This window comes from Alnus glutinosa, chromosome 8 (genome assembly GCF_958979055.1).
Source record: "Alnus glutinosa chromosome 8, dhAlnGlut1.1, whole genome shotgun sequence".
NCBI classification, from domain to species: Eukaryota; Viridiplantae; Streptophyta; class Magnoliopsida; order Fagales; family Betulaceae; genus Alnus; species Alnus glutinosa.
This window is the reverse complement of record NC_084893.1, coordinates 3,076,219-3,088,296: the sequence shown is the minus strand read 5'-3', so window position 1 is coordinate 3,088,296 and position 12,078 is coordinate 3,076,219. Positions and strand designations below refer to the sequence as shown.

The window sequence follows — 12,078 nt, the reverse complement described above, 5'->3', positions numbered from 1 at the left end:
GTTGCTTCCTTCCTTTGTAGATCTTTAACTATGGCCTACACCTCCCATTGTCGTTGCTTCCTTCGTAGATATTTAACAATGGCCTACACCTCCGATTAGACATTGACATTGTCTCCACCTACCAGGATGCCAGTGGTACGGAATTTGTCTCTCTTTTCTTTTTCTTTTTTCGTTACTTACATTTATTTGTATATAATTAAGGGAAATACGGATTAAATCGGTGATTAGGGTTTTGTGGATTTTATTGTTGTTAGTTGAATCTGAATTGCATTTTGAAGTGATTTACAAATGTTAAACATATTGAAGAGTAAAGTATAAAAAAGAGAAAGAGAAAGCGGATGCATGTATAAGCTACATCTTGTATATTAAAGTGTATTGTAACGCTTCGATCCCATATTGAGAAGAAATGAGTAAGGATGATTTATAAAGATACTTATGGGTGCTAAGTTCCATATTGCATAATTACTAAGTGAAGATGTGCTTTATAAGTGATTCTAATGAAACTCTAGTCCTTTTAGAGTGATAGCGTAGATGTGATTAAAGTTTTTTTTTCTAAGTTGTTACATGTATGATAATGTGTTATAATAGTCTGTATAAATAGAGAAGAGTTGTGAACAAGAAATCCTAGGCTAATTAAGATAGGAAATAAATCATAGAATAAAATATATATATTAGAGAATAAAATATTTTAACAACAACAACTTGTTTAGTTTTATAAATCCATAATGTTGATTTAGCACTCTTTGCCATTACTTGGACGTGGATGTTAGAAATAATTAAATAACAATTATTTCTTTAACCTAACATGCGCAGCGGAAAATTAAATAGAACAGTTTTAGGCATACCTCCGGCCATTGTTGCTCAAGCACTCCTCCAGAACTTCTAAGAACAAAATTATGAAGTGTCTTCTAACCTATGCCTATTGCTTGATGGTTGTACTGATGGTGTACACAGGCACTCTATTTATAGGCTAGGTTAGGGACCCTCAAATGGTAAATACCGTATTGTTTCCTTCTATCAAGGAAACAATATTGTTAATTGATTTTTAAAATCAATTAACCGATTCCATATTTACGGTAATCTAAATTAATAGAAATAACTATAATACCGATTCCATATTTACGATAATCTAAATTAATAGAAATAATCATAATACTGTATATGTTTATTAAAAAAATAATAAACATAGCAAACATCGTAAAATGTGATATAAAGGCCACATAAGGGAATAATATCTTATATTCTCCCACTTGGCCTTTATGACACATGACCTTATGGTATTAGGTTCTTTAGTTTGGCCAATCACTTATGGAATCCTCCCACTCAGATAAAAAATGTTTCACACGAATCATGGCGGTAAAACCATTATAAAATTAGGTCGTCCCTTCCATGTATCACAATGTAAAACACTCCTTACATGAGTACCTTATGGATAATCAAGCTTTATGAATGAATTTCCTATAAGTCATTCGGGTCCAACTTTATTTATCCTCATGGATAAAATAACAAATGTGCACAAAATCTTTATTATCATAACTTTATGTCTATAGACTAAAAAGAGACAAACCAATCGAAAATGAATTAATGAGTCTCATATATTCCGCATGACTTTATTCTTTCTTTACCGGTAAACTTTAAGTCATGGGATCCGCAATCATTAATTCAGTATTTATATGCTCAATAGACCCTTTATGTCTCTTAATGTTATCTCTCGTACTGAGATACTTGATGTCGATTTACTTCTGCTTCTACTCTTTATTCTTATAAAAGAAGATTATAGTAGAATTACCGCAGAGTATCTTTATGGTCTAACTGTAAAATCGACAATAATGAGACTTTCAACAAAATGTCTCAACCATCATGCCTGGGTACCAAATTCATAGCACGCTAGAATTTTAGCTTTCTTGGTAGACGTAGCAACCATAGTCTGCATACTGCATCTTTAAGATATATCTCTCAATAAAAAATATATATACCCTAAATAGACTTTCTAGTATCTACACAATCAGCAAAACTCAAATCTGAACAACTAACCATCTTCAAATGGAAAGGTATCCTTAGGTTAAGTTGTACTTCTTGGTTTCTTGCATATACCGCAAGACTTTATGAGCAGCACTTTATTGACCCAATATTCTTATTGTCAGTCATATGGTTATGCATAATGCAGACGCTTTAAAAAAAAACTTTTTATCTGCCCTTATTCCAATACCTTTTGGGACATTAATCTGTATTTAATTAGTCCCTCTTAATTGCTACTGAAGGTACATAATCCTTCATTCTAAATCTTCCCAAAACTTTTTCAATGTAGGCCTTCCGAGACAATGTTAATATTCTTTATGTCTATGTGAATCTCTATGTCAAAAGACATAAGAGGTTTCACCCAAATCCTTCATTTCAAAGTTTTGTGAAATGAACCTTATGTAGCAAACCTAAATCACCACTTGCAAAAACAATATCTACATATAGGACTAGAAAGATTACTGTACTCCCACTGACCTTAAGGTATATATACTAATTAACAAGGTTTTCAGTAAACAATAAAACAATTACCTTGTAAAAAATATATCACCGGTGAGAGATCTATCACAGCCCATAAATAGAATTCTTTAATTTGCAAGTATTCTGACTGTTATTTTATAAAACGTTTCGGTTGTGTCATGTAAACCTCATATTTAAGATCCTTATTCATAAATGTTGTTTTCGCATCAATTTGATGTAGCTCTAGATCAAAATGAGCTACTAATGCTATGATTATCTTGATGAACCATTCTTAGACACTGGAGAAAATATTTCACGATAATCAATGCCTTCCTTATGAGTAAAAACATTGGCTACGAGTCTAGCTTGACTTTTGAGTAATGGATTTATCTCTTACTTCATGGCACTGAATCTCAATGCGGAGTTTTCTCCATTCATAGCATGTGAAAACAAATTTAGATCATCTTTATGTCCAATGTCAACATCAGACTCTGGGAGATATACAACATGATCACTAAGAATTGTTGATCTACTTATTCTATAGGATTTTCTTAATTCTACTTCCTCTGCATTTTGCAATGGGAGAATAGATTTTGAACCTGTTCTGTATGAGTTGGTTGTTCTAGAAGTGATTGTGGCTTAGGATAATCAATCATCCTCTATGAGGAGGAGATTTGGCCAACTCTAGTGCTTCCTCAAATTTCAATTTATGTGAATGAGCACTCCCACTAGGTTCCGTATCCTCTAGAAATTTTACAATCAACAACTCTAGGCTTATATGAAGGACAATAAAACATTAAAACCCTTTAAAGTTTACTAGATAGCTTATAAAAGATCCGCTGGTTGTCCTTGAACCTAATTTCCTAAGGCGAGGATTATAAATCCTCTTTTTTAGCAAGGCAACCCCATATGTGTAAATAATTTAAACTAAGCTTCCATCTATTTTATACTTTAAAAGGTGTCTTATGGACAACCTTAGATGGAATACTGTTTAACATATACACAACGGTCTTCAAAGCTTTACTCTATAAGGGTAATAGCAGATTAGTATTAATAATCATTTCCCTTTGTGTGTACCTACCTTAATACTCTATGCCTATATTAGATCTTATGATCTTCAAATTGTTTCTCCTCTTCTTCCTTATAGGTATTAAAAACATTCAATACCCCAGCTTTAATATTTAGAAGATAGAGATACATAAACTTTATATGGTCATCACTAAAAGAGATAAAAATATCTCTGACCATTTAGGCAATGAGTATGGAAAGGTTAACACCTTTCAATGTACATGATCTCAAGAATTTTAAAAGGCTCTCTTTGGCACCTTTAATGGTCTTGTTGGTATGCTTTCCCTTATGCAGTCCACACAAGTACCAAAGTCAGTAAATTACCGACTTTTATTTTCTGTATAGAGATATATTTCAATCTCCAAAGCCATAACAAGTGCATTTTTAAATTCTCAAAGACTCTACTTTACGTCAACATCAGTATGCAGAAACAAACAAATAATTTTGTTTCAAAAATTAGGATGTAGGTCAATTTTAAATAGACTTTAAATAAACCCCAACCAATATTCCACCTAAAATAAGAAAAATTTCAAAAATAAAATTGAAATTTTTAACAAACCAAACTAGAAAATAAATTTATAAAAGATTATGGAATATAAATCATTTTTTAGGTAAAAAATATAACTGAATCTCAAAATTAACCTATAGATCCCAACAACCTCAAATTATAAACACGTGTTATTCACTTTTAAAAAGATTCTGCATTTGTGTTGACAATGTGGATTGTTAAACCATAATCAATCCACAACATATTTGAATGAGTCATTAAAAGAGATTCACGACATACTAGATATATGAAATTATCTTTATTTTAAGTCATTTCTCATACTTCACGCAATCTTTCTTTATATGCCCTTAATTTTCCTTATTGCATGAGAAATAGGTATCTTGATTGCCATAATACTTTATTGGCACCTTATTTTTATGCTTTAAGTGTCGGACATGATTGCATTTATCGGTCTTTCCCTTAACATGAGTAATCATGTGAACACTTTACAGATTCTCTTGAACACACATGGTTAGAAGTTCACTTACTAACCATTTATCCTTATGTGTAGTAAAAAATAAAATTCTACACTTAGAAGAGAGAATTCAAAAATGAAATAGACCAATAATGACTCAAAAAATCTTAATCTTTATAGACTTAGGTTAAGCTATAATTTCCTTCATTCCCATAATGAGATTATAAACACTTTAGAAACTGTAAAAGGTTTGTCTTTAAAGCTTTTTTCTATTAGGGTTCTGGCAAAGTTTTGTTTGAACTTACTAAATGTTCATAAACAACCTTTATAAAACTTTGGCTCTAAAACATTCAGGAATAAATCCCTGATGACTTTAGTGACATGAGATTTTATGAACATCTAACTTAAGTGATTAAATCACTCCCACCGTTCATGCTTAATAATCTCACGTGGCGTACTTAATTCCGCGGGAGTAGGTGGTTTGTCCACACGGAGCACCAAAATTTTTAACACCCCAAATAAAAAAGCATATTAATATATTTCAGTCAGAAAAAAATATTACCTTAAAGTATTGGAATATAAAACTACTAAAAGTAGAGTAATACGAATAGCTGCAATGACCAAGAATATAAAAAATAAAAATACTTTAATGCTATGAAGTAACTTTATTTTAAATTAGCCAATGCCAATTTAAATAGTAAATTTCAACCTACCTTTGGGCAAAGGTTGCATCACGCATAAAATTTACTCTTTATTGATAAGACTAATAAATTTAAATATTAATAAATAAAATTCTTCGTACCTTTGGGCAACCGAAAGAAATTTTACTTTTAATACTAAATTCGTTATCTCATTCTAATTAAGTCATAAAAATAAAAACTTCCATTTGGGGATAGGTAATTAAATTTATGAGTTAATTACAATACGATGTTAATTTTTCTATATGAAGTTCATGTGTACGATCCTTATGCAATTATTACAAAATTAGGATGCTTTGGCTCTCTCAAAATCATAATAATCACGCTGTAATTCATGAACATCTAATAAATCTTTATGAGGTTCATGCGTGTGATCCTGATGTAATTATCATACAAAAACATGATGGTTTGGCTCTCCCATAATTATTATGATAATTATGTGTGTGTAATCTTGATGCAATTGTCATTCAAAATTGGGATGCTGTGGCTCTCCCAAAATTATCATGATAATTGCTACTTCATTAACATCTAACAACTTTATAGATGCCCCCTTAATAGCCTCAGGAATATAACAAACCAATACTTAAATGGGGTAAACAGCATTTTCCAAGGTGCAAGCAGATGAGCTCCCAGGAAAGTGAGGGGGGTCACACCGGACACACTTAAATCCCAAGACTTTCCTTACCAGAACTTTCTCCGACATTGCATTCTTAGATATTACTGTAAACACACCAGTATATATGGTATTGTTAATTATTCTTAGGTCTAGGCATCAAACAATTTATATTTAAACAATATAAATTCAACAATTAAAAATATATTCCTCAATTCAAGTATTAAATAAACAATAATTTTAATACACAGTACTGTAAATAATAAATGGAATAAAACCTTAATGTGAAAGCATAAAACCAGGCTTAGCTCAATGGTTTGAAGCTTGTCACTTTATGGACATGAAGGTCCCAAGTTCGAACCCCATATGAGCCAAATCTTTTATTTTATTTAAATGCTACTGTAATTGGCTACTATATTGGGTTGGGCTTCTGGGTCACAAGACTCCAAATGGGCTACTGTATTTGGGCAATTGGGTCAACCCACTTAATCGGGTCAAGCCTTTGGGTCTATGTATAGTGCTGGCCCAAACTAGGTCAGCCCACTTAAATGGCAAAAAACTATATGGATTTTAAAAAACCCTACCCGAAAAATATATCCAACCCAAAAACTTTAATGGGTCGAAACCCTACCCAGTCACCAACCAACTCGACCCGTAATGTTCCAGATGGGTTGAAAACCCTAAAAATGGAACCCTTTAATGGGTCGAAACCCTACCCAGTCACCAACCAACCCGACCCGTAATGTTCCAGATGGGTTGAAAACCCTAAAAATGGAACCCTAGCCGCCACCCCTTTATGAAAATACCCATATCAAGATTATAACAACTCAAAATTAGGCAGTATATCACAATACACAGAATAGTGATAAAACAAAAAATAGTTATATCAAATTTATGGGTTTTCACAAACAGTACGTGAACAACAAATATTCACAAAATAATTGCTAATGCGTTTCTATCATGTCACAAAAGACGAAATATTGCTCAAATAATATTGACAAACAGAAGTGAACAATACCAAATAGAATATACTTGATTCAATATTGATAACCAATAAAAAATACTTGATTCAATATTGATAATACATAGTAAAATTATACGCTAAGCAAAATAGCACAGAGGATGGCTCTGATACCACATGTTAGAAATAATTAAATAACAATTATTTCTTTAACCTAACATGCGCAGCGGAAAATTAAATAGAACAGTTTTAGGCATTCCTCCGGCCATTGTTGCTCAAGCACTCCTCCAGAACTTCTAAGAACAAAATTATGAGGTGTCTTCTAACCTATGCCTATTGCTTGATGGTTGTACTGATGGTGTACACAGGCACTCTATTTATAGGCTAGGTTAGGGACTCTCAAATGGTAAACACCGTATTGTTTCCTTCCATCAAGGAAACAATATTGTTAATTGATTTTTAAAATCAATTAACCGATTCCATATTTACGGTAATCTAAATTAATAGAAATAACCATAATACCGATTTCATATTTACGGTAATCTAAATTAATAGAAATAATCATAATACCGTATATGTTTATTAAAAAAATAATAAACATAGCAAACACCGTAAAATGTGATATAAAGGCCACATAAGGGAATAATATCTTATAGTGGAACCATACAAGCATTCACATTTCGTAAGAGAATATTTTATCAATGCTTCTGACGGATAGGCTTCTAAACCAAACTCGACCTGAATTCCACAACATTAACACTAAACTCCATGCACCTCTCCATCGACATTTTTCGTCTCTGTTGCAGCTGTCGTTGGTCTCTTTGTTGTTTTCTGCTTTTGTTTCTCCGGTGTATCTTTGTGGTTTTTATGTTTTTGTAGTTTTTAGTGGGTTATTATCGCAAAGTTTCCTAATAGTTTGATCTTGTAGAGGAAATACCTTCTGTAACCGATGTTCGTAACTTCTCTTCGACGATTCTTAATAGGTGTACTCCAATGCCTCTCCCTCAACAATTTCTTCACGATGGTTGTTGGTGTTTGCTTGTGAGGCCTTGGGAAGGATCTAAGCCTTTTCCCATGCCCCTTTGCCTTTGGTATTGCCTTTTAGGCCATCTCCAGCAGTTGGAGTTAAAATAGCTATTCAAAAAGTATCAATCTCTACTTTAACTACTGTTTTTCCAATATTCTCTCCAACAGATTTACTGTTCAACTCTTTACTTACATTTAAATATTCTTTTTTATTCTTTTTTTATTATATTATTTTTTATTCTTTTATTCTCCTCATTTTTCCTTCCCGATCTTTCTTTCTTGTTCTTCCTTTCTCTTTTCGTCTGAAACACTGAGAGAGAGATCGAGGGATTTAGGGAGAGCTGGAGATGGAGAGACCCGAGAGAGAACCGCTGAACTCGACTAACTCAGACGAACCCAGGCGAAACCCATCAACCCGGTCCTCCATGAGTCGAGCTCCGGTGGCCTGAGACGAGTTCCGGTTGAGCTAGGCGCAGATCCGGCAGAGTCAGAGGTGATTTCCGGTGATTATGAGCGATTTCCGAGAGACAACCGCTGAACTCGACGAACCCAGACGAAACCCATCAACCCGATCCTTCATGAGTCGAGTTTCGGTGGCCTGAGACAAGTTCCGGTTGAGCTAGGCGCGGATCCGGCCGAGTCAGAGGTGATTTCCGGCGACTGGTAAAATAGGTTGATGATTTTGGTTGATGATTTTTAGTTGAACCCATCTGATTTTGAAGCTTGAATGTCTCCCCTGTTTCGGTTATATGTATCACAGCTAAAGCTATATTTATGGTTGATTTTGATGATTTTGGTTGGTTGTTCATGGTTGATTTTGGTTGGTTTGTTCATGATTTTTTGTTGGATGTTCATGGTCGATTTTGGTTGATTGTTCCTGATTTTGTTGGTTGTTCATGGCCGGCAGAGAGGGACGAAGAGGGGGAGAGAAAAAAATATTAATAAAAAAAGTGTAAACAGATGAATAGTGAATAGCCAGTGTTGGCTATTCACTGTTAAGGAAAAAAGCTTAAAGAAACTATTCTGCTGGATTGAAAAAAATAGCAAAAAAAGTCAAATTTAACAATTCTGGTTAAAATAGCACCTCTGTTGGAGATGCCCTTAGCCGCCATTGCATAGAACTGAGTCGTACATGGTTCATTTGGAATCATTTATTGACCCATTTTCAAGTTACCCTTTTTCTTTTGGCATTGCTTTTTGCCTTTGAAAATGTTGTTGGGGAGTCCACCCCCTCCTCGTTTGATCCTATGTATACTTTTCTCAAATTTTTGGTTTTCTGTTTTCAAAATAAATAGATATTAACAAACAATTTAAAACACAAAATATTCGAATAATTCATACAGAAAGTAGTTGAATCAATTATTTTTTCAAAACACATAATGCTTCATTTTCTTCTTTTTGGTCTTCAAACTTCCAAATCAAGCTAGGTCTTATTGTAAAACCCTATTGACATAGACACCTTGCCCATTTCAAAAGCTACTAATCAACAAGGTTACAAGGCCCTGTTTACTACAATACAGCATGCTTTCTTATATATAGTACCTGTTTACCAGCATCAAAGATTTTGATGCACCTTCTATATAACTACCAACACATCATAATTAGTAAAACATGAATGCAGATTAATCTCCGGCGCACAAAGATCATACAGAAGTAAAAAGAATGAAAGCTAAACATTACACAAAACAAAAGGCCTCTTCCTTCCTCTCATACGCTAAGCTTGTCCATCTCCCTTCTAAGTGCATTAGCCCTCACCAAGCTCCCAATGGTGTTCACAGCCAACTTCAAATCCTCCCAAGGATTCCCAGGCACCACCGTCTTGTACAAATAGCTATCAAAGGTCATCTTCTGCACATACTCATCCCCGCACATCTCAACAAACGCTTCCCTCGCCGGATTCGACCGGTAGAACACCTTCTGCAACACATCCAATACCTTATATGTTGGCCAGTATGTCTTGTCCCACTTCTCCAAGTACTTCCTCAGGTCCCCCTCATCCACCATCCGCTTCCCATTCTCCGACCCTTCAACCACAGCCTCCGCGCACATCCTCCCACTCTTTGCCGCAAAATAGATACCTTCGCCTGAGCACTTCGTCACGTACCCCGCAGCATCCCCCACCAATGCCACTCTCCCTGATAACCTGCGCGGTCGAGGGTGTTCAGGAATTGGGTGTGCCTCAACTCGTATGATCTGACCACCCAAAATCTTGTCCTTGGCTCTGTTCCTCGTTGCAAGCTGGAACTTCTTGATGTCCCCTTTGTGAGTCACCGTGCCAGTGCCGACAGCCACATGATCACACTTGGGGAAAACCCAACCGTAGAAGTCCGGCGACACATCATCGCCAACATACATCTCCGCAAGGTTCTGGTAGTAAGCCATTTTATCATCAGGAATTTTGATTCTCTCCTGCAATCAAAGACACAAATCAGCCAAGCATCACAATTCCAGTCTTGAAGCGTCTGAATATAAATTAAATGATTAAATTCAACTTCTCCTATCAATTTAAAGGGAATAAGTGGCGCTTAATAAGTGATGATTTAATATAGCATTAAAGCAAGTAGCCAGTTCGAATGTTGTCTTGAATATCTATCACGAATTAAATTTTCTCTTCCTATTCTGCTTAAACTTTTGAAATAAGTAATTATTTGACACCTAAAATCCTCCAATAACGAACTTGCAAACAAGGCATTGAACTAATTAATCTTAAATGAACCAAATTTTCTACATTTCACTACCTGAAACGCAATGGCGTAGTCATAGTCACCGGCACCGATGGCCTTGGCCACACGCGAGTTAGCCCCATCGGCACCAATCACCGCGTCCACCTCCAAGGTCCGCTTCTCCCCAACCGAACCGGGCTTTCCGTCGTACCCAGTGTAATGCAGCACGTACGGAGACACCCCGTCGCTGGGTTTGTCCATTTTGAGAAACAGCCCGTTGATGACCTCGGCGCCGCTCGCTTTGGCCCGGTCCCGAAGGTACGCGTCCAGGACCTCGCGCCGCACCATGCCGATGTACTCGTGGGGCTTCAGGGTCTGACCGATGTCCACGGCCACATTCGACGGTGATATCATCTTCATCCTCGTGACCCGACGGTCTATGATGTCCAGTGGGAGGTCGAACTCGCCCACCATGCACAGCGGGATAGCCCCGCCACAGGGCTTGGCGTTGTCGAGCTTGCGCTCGATCAGGTAGGTCTCGACCCCTCCCTTCGCGAGGGTCTCGGCGGCGGCCCCTCCGGCTGGGCCACCTCCGATCACGGCCACCCGGAGGTTCCTGTTGGTCAGTCTTGGACTGGATTTCGAAGCCACGACTCTGAGTTTTCGGGGATTTAAGGAGTTGGGTTTGGTTTGGGAGGTCATGAGGTGGGGTTTCTCAGCCGTGGTTTGGCGGAGTCCGATGAAGGATTTGAGGGCAATGGAGGCCATCGTTGGTCGCAGTTGGAGCTGAGAGTGTGTGAGAATGTTTCAGTAAAGAATGTATTTTGTTCGAGCGGTGGATATGGTTTGGGATAGTAGAGGGTGTGAACCGTTGGATGTATGAAATGAACGGTTGGGAATCGATGTGGATAATGGCATGGATTTTTGGTTTGTTTTCTAACTGGCTGACACGTAGCCACGTTGAGGAAATTTTGGTTTTGGAGTTGTTGGGTCCTCGAGCGGAGAAGTCAAATATCTTACATGCACTCAACACGTATATGGTGTTCGAAGCCCTTCTGTTTATGGCAGGCACTAATCCACGTTGCACTACTGTTTGAATTTGATTATTATTATTTTTTTTAACAAAATAACCGGAGCTATTACGCATTAATTTGAAGAAACCCGAAGGCAAATACAATTAATAGAGGCACATCGACAACCTACACGATAAACTAGAAAAATCTGACTTTGATGCTGCCTACAAATAAACAAATATTACAAAAACAAATGTTTAAGCAACTCTTTTACAATAAAACACTCCTAACAAAGAAAAAATAGCTGATCTAGCTAACAAGTCATAAAAGGTCCAGTAAAATCTGCAAATTTAATATATAGACTTTCAAAAACTATTATAAAAAAACAAAGAAAAAACAACTACAGAAGCACCCAATACAAGTCGGCTTTGAAAGAGAAACTGCGCATGTCTTGTAGGAACTGGCGGAAAAACATAGATCTGGCATCAAAAGTAGATGTAGAAGAAAAAAGCTCTGCCAAACTTTCGCCGGCGACACCGACGGAGAGGCCGCTTCCGTACGAGATGTCTTGTGTTAGCCTTCTTGCTTGGAGAAGC

General features: G+C 36.3%; 1 protein-coding gene across 1 annotated transcript; it reads right to left on the bottom strand.

Annotated features, from left to right (window-relative positions):
- Positions 1-9,407: 9,407 nt before the first annotated feature.
- On the bottom strand, positions 9,408-11,298 carry LOC133875278 (geranylgeranyl diphosphate reductase, chloroplastic). Its single transcript, XM_062313356.1, has 2 exons — positions 10,545-11,298; positions 9,408-10,215 (listed from the first exon to the last, which is right to left on the bottom strand). Exons 1-2 carry the CDS (start codon positions 11,235-11,237, stop codon positions 9,514-9,516), a joined length of 1,395 nt encoding a protein of 464 aa, XP_062169340.1. The 5' UTR covers positions 11,238-11,298; the 3' UTR covers positions 9,408-9,513.
- Between the last annotated feature and the right edge of the window lie 780 nt (positions 11,299-12,078).

Bases quoted from the DNA above. Each gene is read 5' to 3' on its own strand.
- LOC133875278 (XM_062313356.1), bottom strand. From the start codon at position 11,237: ATGGCCTCCATTGCCCTCAAATCCTTCATCGGACTCCGCCAAACCACG. The intron at 10,216-10,544 runs GTAGTGAAATGT...CTTTGATTGCAG, and splicing joins ACTACGCCATTGCGTTTCAG to GAGAGAATCAAAATTCCTGA.